This window comes from Gallus gallus, chromosome 4, assembly GCF_016699485.2.
Source record: "Gallus gallus isolate bGalGal1 chromosome 4, bGalGal1.mat.broiler.GRCg7b, whole genome shotgun sequence".
NCBI lineage: Eukaryota > Metazoa > Chordata > Aves > Galliformes > Phasianidae > Gallus > Gallus gallus.
The window spans coordinates 42,879,883-42,898,084 of NC_052535.1; the positions used below are offsets into that span (position 1 = coordinate 42,879,883).

An 18,202-nucleotide genomic window follows, 5' to 3' on the forward strand; every position below is an offset into this window, starting at 1 on the left:
CCGCTGCAGCCTTATCGTGATCTAATCGTGAAACTATGATACTGCTCTATTGAAATTCAGCTTAGGAATTAACATATTGGCAAGCGCAGCTGAAATCAGGCTTTTAGATGCTCACAAACCATACAAAGAGGATCAGGAACATATCTGAGACATAGAAGTAGTCTCTACATTTTAACAGATCACAGCAAACATAACAGAGATTGTGTATTTTATGCTCGCTGTAAGGCCAAAACCATCTTTAGAAATGATATGGATCTCAAAAGGCACAGTGTGTTAGAAATTGCTACTCATGACCCTGATTTCTGCTGGAAACCTCCTGGAAGTTTCATGCTTCTCTCAATGTTCCAAGCATATACTTCCTATATCTTCTTTAGGTAAGGCCTCCTATTGCTGTGTGTTTTTGTTTGTTTGTTTTATTATTATTAACATCATTATAACTTTTGAAAGGGTCGAATCACAAGCAGCATTAGCAGTGAGTTAAACGTCTGTTTTCTGAGATTACACAGTGGCTGGGTGTGGAATGAAACCCAGATGCTTCGCTCAGCCTTCAGTTGGGCTGATAACAAAGGAGGGTTTGATATTTTTTCCAGCTCTTATCCAGTTCCTCCCTTTAATCACAAAACGTGCCCTTGTGCGGAACTGCTGTCTGTTACTGTATGCTCAGCCTAACTCCATTTGCTGTATCCTTCATTCGCAACTGCCGGGAGCGTAAGCGGGACCTACCCTTGTTCTCTAATGCCAGGTTATGCAATCAGATTAAAAAGCCATCTGCAGCACAAACCCAAACTGCGGCATAATCGCGTTCCCTGGCTCAGGCAGTTCTTCGGCTTACAGGGATCTGCGTCTCCTCAAATCGCTCGCTGACCTCCCGGTTACTCTTCTGATTCCACGAGCGTACAGTAATGGATACGGCCACATATTTCCGTGGTTACCTCACGGCGCTCGGAGCGCAGGCAGCCCGGATGCCTGCTCGCGAATTTAAGGGTTCAAAAGGAACGCAAAGCCTTCTTTTTGCGCTCCGAACGCACTCGGACGAAAATAGGTCAGGGCCGGCCCCTCCGTCACCGCAGCGGCTGAGCTATTAAAGGTTTTGCGTTAACGCGGCTCTTGTGTAGCTTTCTTAGAGCTCGAAACTCTCGCTTTTCTCAATCTCGCCAGCGTTCGAGCCGGGCGCGCCGCGAAGCCTCAGAGGCCGCTTCCCGCCTCCGGTGTCGGCACGGCCCCGCCGAACGCCCGCATTTCAAATCCCAACGGCCGCGCCGCCGGGGAGGAGCGAGGGCGGCCTCTTACCAGCCAGCCCGAGCCGCCACCGCCCCAGCGCGGTCCGGCCTCCTGGCGGCGGGGGGCGGGCGGAGCCGCGGCACGGAGCTGCACCCCGCGCCCCTCCAGCGCGGCTGGGGCCGAGCGGAGCGCTCCCTCCGCCGCGCACCTCGGGAGCCGTAGTTCCCCCGAGTCGCCGCTCGCAGCAGAAGGCGGCGGGAGGAACTGCGTTTCCCGGTGCGCCCCGCGGCGCGGCTGCGAGCACGCGCGGTGCGACGGGGCGGGGCGGCGGGCAGGTTGCTGTTGTTGCATAGGAAACAGCTGAAGAGTCTCCACAGGACAGAGGGGGAAGGAGGAAGTGGGGCGGCCCGTAGGGCGCCGCCAGCGCGCCGGTAGCCGTGGGGCTCGGAGCTCGGGCGCCCGTCGCTCTGCGCGTCCTCCCGAGGTGGGCGAGCCTCGCAGTCCGGGCTGAGCGCGGCCGGAGAGCCCTCCGGGCCCAACTCCCCTCGCCAGGGGGAAGCGGTGGCGGCGCTTGCAGAGCTTCCCGCCAGCCCGCCGCGGGGCATGAACGGCTTCGCCCCCGAGGAGCTGCCCCAGCGCGGGGCCGACCCCGCCGCCGCAGCCGCGGTGAGCGGTGCGGGCTCCGTGTCGGAGGTGCCGGCGGGGCTGGCGCCCCCGGGGCTGGCTGCGGGAGCCGCGGGCTCGGCGGGCGCGGCCGGGGCGGGCGGCCCCGGGGCCGGGCAGCTGTGCTGCCTGCGGGAGGAGGGCGAGCGGTGCGGCCGCGCCGCCGGCAACGCCAGCTTCAGCAAGAGGATCCAGAAGAGCATCTCCCAGAAGAAGGTGAAGATCGAGCTGGACAAGAGCGTAAGTCTTACGGCGGCGGGCTCGGCTCGGGGGGCGGCTTTTAAAGTTCTTTTTTGGAGTGTTTTCTTTTGTTTGCGTTTTTTTGTCGTTGCTGTTGGCGGCGGGGAAGCGCCGTTTCCCGGTGCCTCCTTCCCCGGAGCGCGCCGCGGTTAGCCCTGCCCGCAGCGCTGCCGCCGCCCCGTCCCGCCCCGAGCCCCGCGCCGTCGGTGCCCCGCCCGGCGGCCGTGGGCGCGGGGCTCCGGGCGGGGAGGGCTCGGTGCCGCCGCACGGTGCGGCCCCGCGCAGGGGAGCTGGGGCGTGGGGGGGAGCGGCCCGCGCGTTGCTTGACCTTGCGGAGGTAAAGCCGTGCGGAGCGGGAGGAGGTGGCGTTTTGCCTCCCGCGGGACGTGCCGGAGGCTGCCCGCCTTCCGTGGGCTTTTCGGGTTTTTGCGCGCGTTTGTTTGCCGATCCGCGAGTTGCGGCGAGCGGTCGGAGGGAGGGCTGCGTGCGCGCGTGTCCCCGCTGCGCGCCGTTCCCTCCGAGTCAGCCGGTAGCCGCGCTTCCCCCTCCTCCGGCCGAGTCGGTGGAGGTAACGCGCGGCATAACAATGCCTCCGTGCAGCGGAATCCGGCAGGAGAGCTTCCCCACCTCGCTCCGCGTGAGCGAGGCTGCTGAAAGAATGTCTCCGTAGATGCCTCTGTACCGCCAGGCTGGGAGGAGCTTGCATGGGTTTGATTGAAAGATGCGGTCTTACTCTTGTAGGCGAGACACCTTTATATCTGTGACTTCCACAAAAACTTAATTCAGAGCGTGAGAAATAGAAGGAAGAGAAAAGGCAGTGATGACGATGGTGACTCACCAGTGCAAGACATCGACACTCCAGAGGTAGCCAACAGTTTTTCTAATAGTTACGTTAAGTCTGTTCTTACCCGCTGCTTTGCCTGCTTTTAGGGATGGCTCCTGATTCGCTCAGCTTTTAATGTGACAAAAGCGAACTGAACTTTACAGTGCGTTTTCTGTATTAAACGTGCAGGATCTCAGACAACTGCTGTTTCGATCTTTCCTTACGGTTTTGGCTCCAGGAGCCTGCTAGAAGTTGTTTTGCTACGTATTAACAAAATCAGTCTTTGTAAGGGTTGACAGGGCACGCCGGACCTGGGCTGTAAATGCTTCTCTGCCACATCCCTCCAATCGTTTCCTTCCGTGTGAAATGTGTTGCAGATGGTACCTGTAGTTACCACGCTAGTAGAGTAGCTGAAAGTTTCTCAATGAGAGCTCTTTGGTTTTAGTCCTTGTTGGGGCAGAGATGCTCAGGCAGTTTTGCTGAAAAGGAACTGAGATAAGAAGGCGTTTCTGCTTGCCTTCTCTGCTGTAGGCCAGTGAAACACCACCCATTTTGGAAGTGAACTACTTTCAAACTTTTTTCATGGTATAATGTGAATGCACTTAAAGCTTTCTTCTTCCTACGCGTGTGCTGGATTATTTCTGCTACAGTCTGTGTGTTCATTGTGAGCAGAGCCTACCTGGCCTCCACCAAGAGGTTTTTCCAGCGTTCATCAGAAAGTGCTTGAGAAGTGTTAATTTATCCTTACGGTCAACATCAGCAATGTAAGTGATGAAACTTCATGCAGGAATCTCTGCCTGGAGGCACATGGCTCAAGCCTGAAGGCTCTGACTAAGAGGATTTTAGGAGATTGGAAGTAGTTTGATGCTGGGCTGTGCTTTTTGTCAGCTAAAAAAATTGGATGGCATCTCTGAAAGCTCTCTAAACCTGCTGTTCTGTGTGGCTTAAGGTAGCTGTCTGGCAGAGCAGTAACTGCAGCTTTTGCCTGTTTATTTGCTCAGACAGAATAATAAAGTATGACACAACTGATAGATATCCAGAACAGAAGAAAAGAAGTGAATTTTCAGTGGTAGTAATGCAGGAAAGTAAGTACTTCTGGAGGGTTTCAGCTAGCTGTTGGGGCAACAGCAGCATGCACTTCCTGTGTAGAGCTCTGTGCCTTAGATGCCCACCAGCCCGTGACCACCTTGATTTTGAATTGCTGTCCAGTTTACTGCTGACCACTTGTAGGGCCTTCCAGTTTCCAGCAGTAGATGTTAGGAATGATTTGTGCCAAGAGGCAGTGACTTCCACAGTGCTGCTGTCTTGAGTATGAGGGCATGCCCATTCTCTAACATGTAAGGCAGGGTTGTATCAAGTCTGGCCAGGTCACCAGGAGTGCACTGGCACTGTTGTTGCCTTAAATATTGCACAGTTGAGGCTACTAGATGACTTTAAAATAGAAGCTAATGCCTTAACCGGTCTTTAATACAGGAAGTTTGGAGAATGCTGCCGTAGCTTCAGCTGACCTAACAGAATTTCTTGTTCAACCTGCTTTCTTAGCTTCCTTTCCTCCTCAGTCTTCTGATTAAACTTTCTTTTACACTGTCAAGGAGGTGGGAGGGTAAGCTGTTGCTGGGAGAAGTGGCTGTTGATCTGAGTTCATGGGATTAAAAACTGAGCGAGTACTGGGTTGAGACTGTGTATTTATATCCCTGAGAGGAGCTTGTGCAATGCTGTGAACTGTCAGCTCACACTGAAAAATAGTTTTGGGCGACTATGCCTGTGTACATAACTCCTCTGTTGTGCTTATTGGAGCAGGGATATTCTTGGAGACCAAGACCAGCTTTTTTTTTTTCTCTCCCACCTCAAGCCAAAAACCTTCCCATTCTAGACTTTTTCTTGGTTCTAATGCATGCTGTCTCATGGTGCAGCTATGCTGCTATTATCTTGCACGTAACTTGTGAAAGACTTCATAGCTGAAATTGAAATGCAGAGACCTCCTTTTGAATCAGCATCTTCATAGATGTTGTGAGTTTTGTTACCGTGCTTTGTGTTATCATGCTCAAAATGGGGAGCAAGTGACAACAATAATCATTTCTGTTTTTCTTTTATAATACTTTAAGTTCCAAATATTGTCTGCTGCTAACAGGAGGAAGAGCCATACTCTAACAATAAATTGCTCTGAAACTGAAATGAAATGTTTTTCTTTCTCCTGGAAGGTGTGGAGTGGAGTTTTGTTTTCTGTCAAAATGAGCTCTACTGAGCTGACAGTCTATGGCTGTGTGTGTGCAAGTTTCCAGGATGATGAGGGAAACCTTATCAATTATACATTAGGTTGCTTTCTTCCCCTTTCTTCCTTTTCTTTTAGGTTGATTTATATCAGTTACAAGTGAACACACTTCGAAGGTACAAAAGACACTTCAAGCTACAGACCAGACCGGGACTTAACAAAGCACAGCTTGTTGAAGTATGTATGAGTGTTTATTCCATAATAGAAAATGCAATTTGCCATGGCATGCGTTCTGTTGCTTTTTTTTTTTTTTTTCCCTGCACAATGTGATCCTTGCATGAAGTGCATATATAATCTGGGTTTTATGAGAGCAAAAAGGAGCTGCTTATCTGGCTTCCTTCACTGCCACAGCTCCTGAGCCAAGTAAATCATAAGTAAGAGCTCTTTCCAGAGAAGGGACTCTTAACTTTCAGAAGGAGTGTGTGCTGCTTGAGAACAGTGAGTTGAACAGTAAGGTGACCCGTGCATCTTTGAATATCATAGAACCATGGATTTATGACCTGTGCATCAGCTACACCTTCAGCTTAAGTATCCTGCTGATGATAACTAGAAATTGAGAGGTAGCAGTGAAGTTCTAATAAGATTTAGGCTTGGCTTCAAGAAACTGATAAATATGGGCATCTGTTCATATATAGGAAGTTCAGAAACCTGAAAAATAGTCTTCTACTGATCATTAATCTCTGTTAAAAACTGGGGATCTGTTATTACTAAATAGAAGTTTATGAAATTCTTTTTTTATTATCAATATTTCTAAAAGTACTTAAGCTGTTTGTGAGTACAGCTCTATGCGCCTCTTCTGTATGGGAGTGCAGTTTTAAAGTAATTCTTTTGCACTGCAAGGGCACAAATAATGACAGTGGTGGTGATCATTTCAGCAGGGAGGGATAGCTGCCACCTTTTCATTTTTGTGCTGTAATGCTCAGCTGTAGTTCAGTGCAGACATTTTGTTGATCTCTCTACTAATTAGCACAGATTATAGCCAAGGTTATTAAATGCATGAGATCTCTCCAGGGCTAAGCTGTAGAAGTACAATGCTGCTGCTTCTACAACTAAGAATTTTAAATAATTCTTCTTTTTTAGTGTGTGAGTTGATGCATGGAGACATCCTGTTCTGGAATTAGCAGGACTGATTTGAAAAAGCACAAAAATTTTTGTTCTGTAAAACTGGCATTTCTAAGGGTGTATATATATATATATATATATATATTTAGGTACATCTCATGAGATGCTTGCTTTAGCTTATGCTTCATGTGCTGCTCCATGTGAACAGGCAAAGCTTCTGTCATGTGCTTTTTTTGACTGACCTAAAGGTCCTTGTGAGCTGTAGATGCAGAATTTACTGTCATTTACAGTGCATGTGATTTCTTGTTACTTGTCTGAATGTACAGGGGATTTTCTGCTAGCTGTTACTTACAAGTCCAATTTAAAGGGCTCTGTCAAACAGTCTCTGTTTTGTTATCTTTTTTTTTTTTAAGCAAAGTGTGTTTTGGAAAGCTTTCTAATTTGCTAACTATATCAAGTATTTGTACTTGTGCTGTGTGGTAGATTGATGAGTAGTCTCAATTTCTCACTTCCTCTTGCTAATTCTAGTTCAAAAAAAGTATTCTGCAAAAAGCTGGAGAACAGGCTGGGGCAGACAGTGCATCTGAGTATTTCCTTATAAAACTGGCAGTCCATTGTGCTGAAGGAGCAAAAACTTCAAACTTCAGCTTTAGTAACTGTAGAAGCTGACATATTTAGCATATACAGCATAGTGAGTTTTTGTCATTGACAACCCTGTTTCAAAAAGCTAAATCTTCAGTGCTCATTCTTAAAAATTCCTGTATTTGAGTCTTCCTTGTTTTTGTACACAACTTGATACAGACCCCCTTCAGCCTGAGTAATGAGCAGTAGCCTCATTTGCGTGCCGTAGGTCCATGATAGTCTATAGATGTTACATGTTCTGTATTCAAGGAGTGACTGCGCAGCTGTAATATTTCTCCCAACAAGCATAGAAGTATCCTTTTCTTTTCTGATAGTTTTCTGGGCATTTTACTTGAGAAATTAGGGTACTGTGCTGTATTTCAGAGTTCTCAATGAAACAGTTCCTTTCATACCTTACATACGACTGCTAAAGACTTTTGAAGGGAGGCAGGGTTGCCTTTATCCTAAGTTGCTTGATCAAGCTTTTAATGTAGTTACATAAATGTGAATTTTCAGTTTCTGCATGTAAGTGTTTAATTTCCTTGCATTCTTCCTTTGTAGATCATTGGCTGCCATTTTAGGACAATTCCAGTGAATGAAAAGGACACCTTAGCGTATTTCATCTACTCGGTCAAGAATGACAAGAACAAACCAGATCTAAAGATGGATAGTGGTGTTCATTAGGCAGCAAAAATTGGGACTGAGACTCAGGCCGCAAATCAAAAGACTGAGGGTTTTTGTTGATATGCAAAAGCTTTCTTTGTAACTTTTTCTCCCCAGAGAGTTTCTCTGTTTTATTTTTTCATAACCTTGATGATTTGTTTGAAAACCATCTCTTATGAAACAAATTTCCTCACAAACTATTTTAAATAAATATTACTGATATTGTTGCTCAAGTGGGTGTGTCTAACTTATTCAGTGAGTTACTTGTACTTAATAATTAAGCTTTGACTACTTCTGTAATGATATAAAAAATATTTTTCAATTAAGGTGTACCAAGGATACATTAATGAATGTACTTCAAGTTCTCGTGATGCAATGCTGTCTTGAAAAAAACCAAAACAAACAAAAAAAAACCCTGCATTATGGTCAACTTTGCAGTAGGCTCTTTTTCTTGAGGTAAAAGGCTTTAGCTGACACTCGCAGTTATTAGCTGGGCAGAAATGACTGGTAACATTCCCATTTTCCTCTTTGGAAACAAGAATTTATGTGGGCTTTTCTCATTTGTTTGTTCATCTTGTCATTGCTGATACGTGTGCTTCCAAGCACTGAGGCCTTCCTGCTCTTATGTTAAAATGGGAAAAGAAAAGAAATTAAAAAAGCAGTTCTTGAATTTCAAAATTATGAGTATGGATGAAAAGGCTGCTGCAGCTCACTGTGCTGAGAAGTCCTTCTGCTTGGGAAGAAATGCTTCAGCTGCTGGCTTTTCCCAGTCATCTCACATAGACTGCTGCTAAAACCTTAATTGGAGAATGGCAGACTGAGCTTGTGCTGGGTTGATATGGTATCTTCTATTAGACATGCTGTTTCTTGTTCATTGCATGCATTAACTCAGACTTGTTTAAAAACAACACACTAAAAGTAACACGAGCAAAATATTATTTTAATTTGATATCTTAGTAAAGTCTGTGATGTTAAAGACAGTGTTATGTATGATTTCTTGTATTTTCATTGTTAGCTTTATATTAATCTAAACATGTGGTACGTGAAACGCGATTTCTTTTTGCTTTAAGCTGTGTGCATTGGCTGAAGAAAAGGCAGAAGGAGAAGCAGCTTAAAGAAGAGGAAAACACAGCTTTAGTTTATTCAGTTAGCATTCATTGCAACTTCTGACCTTAGCAGATTTTCCAAAGCTCCTTTTAAAATGTGGGGAAAAATGAGCAAGCTGTATTTCTGTGATCTGATCTGCTGGTATTAACCTTGTGAAGTTTTTTTGAAAGACATCACTGCAACCAAGATGCTCCATTTTGCTCTTTGACCTGTGGCACTCTGTTGCTTAAAACCGAATAATAAACCCAAAACTCAAACTGGCTTCCTTCTCAAGGAGCTATAAGTACCCTAATTTCTTTCACTCACAGTGTCATATCTTTCCACATTGGAGTTTTGCAGTGTTGGCTGAAGTTCAAGCTGGTTAGTGATATCAAGCTGGTCAGGGGTAAAGTTGATATTCCTTTGGAAAGATGTTTCAGTACTCATTTCATGGCAATGACTGTAAAGTTGTTAATGAAGGATCTTTTTGCACAAGTTACGTTTGTTATCTTCATAGCATTATTTGGAGAGACAGCCAGGGAACCCAGTGCTGAATTGAACACCTGAAGGATAAAGGCTTTTTCTTTATTACAGGATGGAGAACAGGGGTGGATGTTCCTGTATAGGTCTGGAAGGGCCCATAGAAAGTTTTTCTGGAGGGAAGGAGAGTGAGAAGAGAAACAAAAACGAGCTTATATTGGAAATAGGTCTGTGGCCCTACACTGCTGTGCGTGGAAAGTGGCAAAACGTTTTTTCCATCAGATTATGTATTTTCCTACGTCGATAGTGGTGAAAGGGAAGTAACTGAGATCATCTACTGGCTTTACTACCCAGCTGTGCATCTACCTTAATTTTTGTTGCTGTTGCTCTGGAATGAATGGCAGATACACACTACCTGATTAACAAAAACTAGATGGCACAACCCACAGAAACTACATGTCTTCAATGCTACTAGAAGCTTACAGGGGACTTTGCACAAGAGTGGATACCATATGTTTTCTTGGCAGAACACTGAGTTTGGTAATTTTGACAGTGAGTTGCCAGATTCCCCCCCCCCTTTCATCCTCCTTAATTGATTATTCTGTTGGAAGCCCAAATGACTTGGGAATAATTATATGAACCAGACTTTAAAAGCCTGATGATACAAGCTGTTTGTTTCAAGAGTCTAAAAATTACTTGGCAAAAATAGTAAATATGGATTTACTTGAAACTCTTATTATTGGTTATGTATAATTAACCTACCACTACGCATATCCAAGTGTTATTTACTAACAGATGAAGTAAAACAGTCTTTGTGGTATTTCATAGAAAGAAGTTCGGTGTGCTGGTGGTAGCTGTTTTCACAGCGTAGTGTTTTAAGGTTATTATCATACAATCATTAAAGTTGGAAAAGACCTCTAAGATCATCTAGTCCAACCATCAACCCATCCCACCATACCCACTAACCATGTCCCTAGGTGAGCAATGCACTAGTTCAAGGGGCAGAACACAGTTAGCTTTGTACTGCACGTTCTGTGTTACTGTCCCATCCTCTTTCTAAGTCTTTCTGAATATATATGTACTCTATCACTGCTGTTATGGTGTTTTAAAAGCTCAGTGCTAAACACTTCAAGATTTCTGATGCAATGAACGAGTTAGACATAATTATCACTTACATGTACCTTAGTGCTATTAATATGAATTTTGACTTTTCCAGTGAAATTTTCAAATATGAGTAATGTAATTTAGTGGGTTTTGTTTTTTGAAGACATCCAAATAGAAGTGGGAGGCTGTGTGCAGAACTGCCAGATACTGACTAGCATCGACTTAAAGCAATGCTATCTGTAAAGCAGCAATAAAACAATAGGAAGCTGCACTGCAGTGGATTCTGGCAGGAGTCACTCTTAGCCATGTGAAGGCTTAACCTTGATGTCCCTTTTTGAAAATTAGTTGAGAATGTTGTGGTTATTTAAAGGATATATATGCATGTATATATATTGCTAGGGGATGAATACTGGGACCATTACGAGCAGGTACGGTCTTTCACATCCTTATGGAGCTAATTAAGGCAGCTACCATATCCAAAAGGAGAACTTCTTACATATTCCACAAAGCGTAGAAAGGAAATTTTTCTCCAGCAGAAAGATAGTTTCTACAGTGTGCTTAGAGAGGAGGTTTATTTTGTTTTGGCTGTTGCTGGCTTTGTTTTTTCCCTTGAAAGCCTATTTTGTGATTGTAGAATGATGTCAGTTGTCCTCAGTGGCAGACTTGATGTGTTGATCACTCACTGTTACAGGGGATCACAAAAGATATCTTCGGTCCAAAGAAAATCTCCCTGAAAGATATTAGATATTTAAATAACTATAACATGCAATAACTTTAACATGCTATGCATTTCCAGGGTTGTTTTTGGTTGTTTCTTTTTTCAATTTTTGCTAGGTTGTATGTGTGATCACTGTGTTTAGGGGATGCCCTTCCAGCAATGCAAAAGCAGCTGCAGGTCTGTATGAAGACACTGTATATTTTTTCCTCTGCTGGCCTGGTTCAGAAACATTGGCAAAACTTTCATGGACTGACCGGTGTGCCAGAGTTCTAGCATGGTATTGTAGCTTTGGGAGGGTAAACTTTATCAAATATATGATATTATAAAAACAAAGAACTCTGGTGTGTGTACACATGCTATTTAGTGCAATTAGTTCTATGGGCAGGCCAACAGAGTAGATATTCTGTACCTCTAGATGAGTGAAGAAAGACCTCTTTATGTATTTGCATCCAAGTAAGAGGCTTTCTGGAGCTGTTCAAAGCTCTGTGGTTAAAGCTGGAAACGTAAAGTGTGCTCACAGGGAGGGCACGGTGTCTGGTGAAACAAATAATTTGCCTTTTGGATTTTAGGGAGCTCCAGAACGTTGGGCAAGAGGAGCTCGTGTAGAAAGTCATTTCTGCTTGTCTGTGTAATGCTATCACATTAGAATGTCCTGAAGTATTAGTAAGTTGTCAAGTGTTGATGTTTTTATCTAAATTTCCTGGGAAAAGATGCACATCTTTTATCCTATCCTATGTAAGGATCTGTAGTTCTCAGACTGAGTTTAGATCGAAGTTGCTGGCAGAAGAGTCATAAATTGGATAATTTAAATGCCAAATTCCCCTCTGCTGGGACGTGCAGGTTTGCGAAGTGTGCTGAGCATGTCCCGGGTGAGGCTCTGAAAAACAAACATTGAAAACTGCCAGTGTGTCAGGTAGTCAGATACATCTTGATACAGTTTCAAGCCACCTGAAGAGATGCACTTCTCTAAAATGGCACCTTATTCCAGCAGTGGAAACTGTGAAATGATGGAAATATGAGTGGCTGCACAGAAACCCCCAAGTTTCTATGCGTGAGTGTAATTTTTGATAGGACAAGGGGGAATGGTTTTAAACTGAGACAGGGGAGGTTTAGGTTGGATAGTAGGAAGAAGTTTTTCACACAGAGGGTGGTGACGCACTGGAACAGGTTGCCCAAGGAGGCTGTGGATGCCCCATCCTTGGAGGCATTCAAGGCCAGGCTGGATGTGGCTCTGGGCAGCCTGGTCTAGTTGTTGGCAACCCTGCCCATGGCAGGGGGGTTGAAACTAGATGATCATTGTGGTCCTTTTCAACCCAGGCCATTCTATGATTCTATGAATCTTACTTTGGACAGCAGAGCAGTTCCTTGAAGTTGCAGTAACAGATGGTCTCGCAGCCTTCCCCTTCCCAAAAGTGATCCTGCAGGCTCTCATCAACTCGCCGGAGGCTCGCCATGCCTTCGGGGATGCTGTGGCAGCTGTGGTTGTGCAGGATCCTCTTGTAGCATGAGGGCCGCCGGGAGGGCACTGTGTGGACACCCAGGAGGGCACTCAGCAGAAGCAGAACCAAGAGCATCTTCATTTTTGGAAAGTTTCCTGTGCAGCAGTGCTAAATAGAAATGAGGTATGTGACATGGACACAGCTGTTGGATAGATCTCTTTCCCCAATCTGCTTTCTATCTTAAATTTTTCTGTCTTTCCTGTGAACTTCCGGAGGCTTGAGCCTCTGTGTTGGAGAGTGTTTTCTCCTAGGAGGTAAATAAGATTGCCATGGAATTGATATTCATTGCTTTCTGTACAATCACAGGAATCCCATCGCTAGGAACTGAGGCTCCTTTTTTCTGGCAATTTTGTTGTTACTTGCCCTCTCACCTTGAGAAAATTGCTCTGAGTTGGCTGTGTTCGCTCAGTGATGTGAGTGAGCACATTGCTGGCTACCAAGGCAGGGAGAACGTGAGTCTCATTGCTTTCCAGGTGATTTTGGCTGGTTGAGAATGTTGAAATGTGTCACTAACTTAACATTAATAGTATGTTTCCCCATAAAAAAATACGAGCATTCCTAGTTCTAACTATGATAACATCTAGAAAGATTTTGTTGTCTTTCATTCCATTGGCACTTAGTTGATCCCTTTATGCTGCCACTGCAGACTACTTCTGGGCTGTCACACGTGCATACTGGATAGGGTATTCTAAACTAACCTGGACATATAAAGAGCATTTGGATGTTGCGTTGAGGGACATGGTTTAGCAAGAACCATTGGTGATGGGCGAATGGTTGGACTGGATGATCCTGTGGGTCTTTTCCAACCTTAGTGATTCTATGATTCTATGATAATTAGCAACAAAACACCCTCTGAGCAAATGCCAACTTCACGTGCCATAGCTTTTATCTAGATAAGAAAAAAATTGGGCATGACAGGCATAGAGATCACTCAGATAATTGATTCTTGCTTGTGTTATTTGGTGGAACACTTGAGTCACCCTTGAAAAACAAGCAATAATCTATTAAACATATACATTAATGTACTTAACTACCATAGCTATCTTGCTGATATTGTTTCTTCAGCCGATGAATGGCAAGCTGGATACAACTTAGAAAATCTGGTAATTTGAATTCACATTAAGGATCAAGTGTTACGCTTTGATGCTCTTGAATTATATTTTCCGTAAGATTTTGTGCAATCTTTTTTTTTTTTTAGCATCACTAACCCAGTAAAGTGTTAAAAATTGGCTAATACGTTAAGGAATACGACTACAATGAAAATAAACTCTTGTGTATTTTCAGACTTCCGTCGTAGGAACAAAATTAATTGAACAGTTCCTTCTAGTTTCTGTGAACTTGTACATGAACTTTTGAGTAGGAGGCTCCTATAAACTACTGGTAATGGAGCCTTGGGGATCTATTTTCAAATTGCCTTAGAGTGCGGTATTGAATAACGCACTGTCTTTATTAGTTTTAGGCCTCAAAACCACTTCTCTAATAAAGTAAAAATTGTTCTAACTTTGTCTGATGTTATTTTTTGGACGCAAGTAAAGAAACTGCATTGTTATAATAATAACTTTGTTCTGTAGTAGAAATACTGCAGTTATGAGGGTGCTGCTCAGAGATGAGTAATGCTCAAAGAAGTTTGTGCTGTACCTTGATAAACATCAGTGTTGAGGAATACAGTTTAACATTTTTCTGTTCAAATAATTGAACTTCATTATGTAAGTATTTAATGGAAGGAACGTTCCATGCGAGAGAAATTTAGGAAACAGATGAGGTTTTTGCCTTTGTGTTCTGTGGTTGGATTATTCTGCGAGTTGCTCCCCTGAGGATGAGGCATTCATAATATCTTGTATGCGTTTTTTGTGCTTAATTTGGATGAGTTTTCCCTACATGGAGTTTAGCTGGAGTGTTCATTTCAATCTGTTGCCAGCTGCCAATCTGCTCTAAATTAGTAGGAACACATTCTGTCCCGAAAACTGACAGATTTTCTGCAGGCTGTCAAATTGCTGGATTCAAGAATCGTGATCTGCAGTTGAGGATAACTCAGTATTCACTTTGGAGTACAGCAAGATGTTGCTGTAGTGCATCATTGAGACTCGATATGGATGGCTGCCAAAAGTGGTATTAGCAAAGTCATGTGCCAGTGAGCTGTGGATAGACAGCTTCGCTCACAGGCTGGTTATGCATCTTGCCTACTCAGTACTGCTGCTTTTCAGAACAGTACTTTATTAAAATCATTTTTTTTCCTGAATGCTTCCTGTTTCTGTGTGGTTAGTAACTGAAAGGAAACTTTCAGTTAGAAGAACTTTCTTCAAAAGATTGCTCCTTTACTGTAGAAGAATGATGCCTGCTTGCAGGTGAAATATTGCTAAGGACCTGGAGTGTTTCAGCAGTTCCCTGAACAGGGTCAGTGGTGATAAACCCAGCAGACCTTGCAGATGCAGAATCTTATGTTTTCTGACAAACTGCTGCAAATTCTTCCAAACCTCAGTGATGAAATATCACTTGATTTCTTAGGTAAACAGAGCTAGAAAGTGCATATTTGTATCAAAATGTATGTCAAAGACCTTATCTGCCTTTGCTTAGCATGGAAACAGTCTTCTCTTGTAAAACAAATCAGGGAAATTTGAACAAATCCGATCTCCAAAGTGACCCACAGAATCATTGCCAGCAAACTGTGTTACATTTATGTAAAGCCTTCTGAAAAAGCTGCAATGCCAGCCACGCTAAGCCTGACCAGACTGCTCTATCAAGACCGTATCACTTCCAATTCTAACAGAGGAGTTAAGCCATCTACAAATATTTAAAATGAGCTCCTGGCAGTTGCAGAAATCCATTTTAAGGAATTAACTCCCTGGTTACTTTGATACAGCGTAAGTAAAGTTCAGGGAAGACGTTCAGCTGGGCAAACAAACGCTTTGAACGACTGTTAGAATTTTGCATGGAGGAAACCATTTTGTTGGAGATTATGTGGTGTGATTCAGGAATTACTGCTATCCCTGCTCTTTCAGTGGAGAGCATCCGGGTTGTCCTGCCAAGCAATTTGGCACCATCTCACAGTCAGAATAAGACCAAACAAACAAACAAAAAACAAGTTTCAGCATCCAGATCTGTGAATTAAAGGGTAATATTTAATGAGGATGGTGATGCGCTTTGAAGTCCCTGTGATACTGCTGGGGAGCTCTGGTGCAAGCAGTAGGAGAAAGAAGCAGGGAAAATGGAGGAATGGCACAAAAATATATGTCTTGCTGTATCTAGGAGATCCTTCAGGTTTAGGAAAATATGCGTGTTTAAAATTGTTGACTCTTAACTGTACTTTTCAGAGTTGTTATGCTTTTCTGTGCATCTCCAGTTGCCTAATCCTAAAAATGAACAATGCCCTCATCTGATACTGACGTGGTGTATGATCTTTTCCAGTCAGTCCAGTGATGTGCTGGGTTAGCAAGCTGGCTAATTGTGCCTTAAAAAGTGAAGCGAATGTTGTTTTCTATATGTGTTATATGTAGGCATCACACTCTCAATGTGCATGGAGTTCAAGAGCTAAAAATGCCCACTCAGAATTAAATTCCCTTTAATCATTTGTTATTTGTCAGGTTATCTTTCAGAAACACCTGCAATTCCTGGCTTCAAGGTTCTGTAAAGAGCAGAACACTGAATATTTCAGTGTTAGTGCATTATAGGTAGACTTATTAGTGCATTTGCAAGAAATCATTACACAAGAACTGCATAACTGATATTATTATAAAGAACTTTCTTCCATAAAGTATTCAAATCTGTTTTGCCTGAACAGTTGGTGCATTGTGAGGACAGCAGCTATTCCACTGAGGATGAATTTGGTGAATTGCTGCTTTGTAATTCCCATCAATACCATGATTCTTTCCAGAAATTGAGTTCTCATTAAAATCTATTTAGTTCTTTTAAAGTCAGCAATTTGTTGTGAGCGCACCTCTCTGCATTTACCATCTTTGCAATAATATTGAGTACAGGAAGGCAATATAGCACATTTAATGGCTTCGGATGTTAATATCTAACATCCAACCTTGAAGAAGGGCAAGATAGGAAAGAAGGATCTTTAATTGGATCATATCCACGCATCTGTCTCAACTAACATCTTTTGCCTACAGTGTATCTGATTTTCCCAAATCATCTTCTGTATGTTCCCACATATATTCCTAATTCTGCAGCCTGTAACTAGCACCAGAAGAACATGTGCACAAGGATAATTGCAGGAACTAGACATACCTTTTTCTTCTGCTTCACTCCTTTTCACTTTCTTAGCAGCTGTATCTTTTCAGATGTACACAGAGCTAGAGCTGGAGGGGATGAGCAGAGGGAGGGCTGATGGAGGTGCTGGACAAACAGCCTTTTGTCTGGCCTGGCTTCTGCCTGTGAGTGACACGCTCCCTGCTCCAGAGAGGGGCAGAGGATGGGCTTCAAGAACTGCCTCTTTCAGACACTGCCAACCTTGATGAGGGAAAGAACAGAGAGTGCATCCCTTCCAGCAGGAAGCACTTAGTCTATCCAGGACCTGATGGCGAGATGTGTCCTCAGAGAGCAAACCACAACACTCAGAATGAGTGGCGAAAGTGCCCTGTGGAATACGTGCCCTTCTGTGCCACCCGAGCAGGGCTGCGCTGAGCAGGGCATGCAGCCAGCCAGCAGGCTTGTGTAACCCCTGCCTCTGAGATTCTGTTTTTCGAGACTGAAAGAATGGAGAACTGTAATTGTTTTAACCAGATTCTTGTATGGCCTTCGATATGACCCCATGCACTGAATTCATCACTGGCTAATGTTTAATCAAGAGGTAAAGGGTTACACTGAACAGTTTTCAGGGGAAGTTATTTTAGACTAATTTAACTATTCAAGTAATCTGGTGTGATAAAAACACACAAAATGGTCCTTGAATAGATCTGAAGCATAATGTATTAATGAGGAAACAATCTCTGGGGTAAACTCTGGCACTTGGTCAATGTCCTTACATTTCTTTTGCAGTTTGGGTCCCTCTTTTGTTTGGGTCATCCTGTCTCTATTTCCTCACGTGGATAGGGAAGTACAATTGTACCTTAGATTTTGATCCTTAGTTTTTTACATTTTCTAGTATCTAGTGCATCATTTTGGTTCTTCCATTTCTTTGTAAGGACCTGTAGTTCTATATCTGTTGGGCTGCTTCCACTGCAGGGGTTTGTTAGGAGTGTGAATAGGTACCTCTGCTCAGCTGCTCCAATTTACAATTTAACTTCTTGATGCTGTGATGCTTGCAGCTGTTACACCTGCATGTGCCCTCTGTTGGGAGCACAACCAGCAGGGCATTTCCCTCCATGCTGCAGAAGGGAGCAGGATGTGTGCTTGTACCTCTGCAGGATGCCTTTGCCTTTTCAGGATGACAAGATGCCTTGCTCTGGTTTTCTACAGGAATTCTTTTCCAGTGTGGATCCTAGCCCTTGCTGTTCATCCTCTAAATGAGATTATTATAATGCCTCTGTGAAGTGGCAGTGTCTCAGTTCCTGGGAGGGTCCTCCCTGAGCAGCAGGTAAGCAGTCTGAGGAGGGGTCACTTTGTTTATAAAATGGAGTGAGCGGGAAGATCATTCTTCTGAAAACATTCTGCTTTGCTTTGAGAAGAGACTGATCTAACAAAAATACTGTTTTGATGGTGCATTGGTGCTTCTCCCTGTCCCTGCTCTGTAGGTCCATGTTTGATGTCTCCAGTCACTGCGAACATTCAGAAACAGGAGGAAATTTTCTCCCTTGTGGTGCTTCTTC

General features: G+C 43.8%; 2 protein-coding genes across 3 annotated transcripts; one reads left to right on the forward strand and one right to left on the reverse strand.

The window, feature by feature from the left end:
• Nucleotides 1-1,562: 1,562 nt before the first annotated feature.
• On the forward strand, nt 1,563-7,798 carry SAP30 (Sin3A associated protein 30). The gene is made up of 4 exons (XM_015276542.4): nt 1,563-2,124; nt 2,866-2,988; nt 5,298-5,396; nt 7,464-7,798. Exons 1-4 carry the CDS (start codon nt 1,825-1,827, stop codon nt 7,584-7,586), a joined length of 645 nt encoding a protein of 214 aa, XP_015132028.2. The 5' UTR covers nt 1,563-1,824; the 3' UTR covers nt 7,587-7,798.
• A 686-nt stretch (nt 7,799-8,484) lies between these two features.
• Nucleotides 8,485-16,764, reverse strand: SCRG1 (stimulator of chondrogenesis 1). Of its 2 annotated transcripts, XM_015276237.4 has the most exons (3): nt 16,683-16,764; nt 12,298-12,560; nt 8,485-10,965 (listed from the first exon to the last, which is right to left on the reverse strand). In XM_015276237.4, exons 2-3 carry the CDS (start codon nt 12,531-12,533, stop codon nt 10,911-10,913), a joined length of 291 nt encoding a protein of 96 aa, XP_015131723.1. In that variant the 5' UTR covers nt 12,534-12,560; nt 16,683-16,764; the 3' UTR covers nt 8,485-10,910.
• Nucleotides 16,765-18,202: the final 1,438 nt, after the last annotated feature.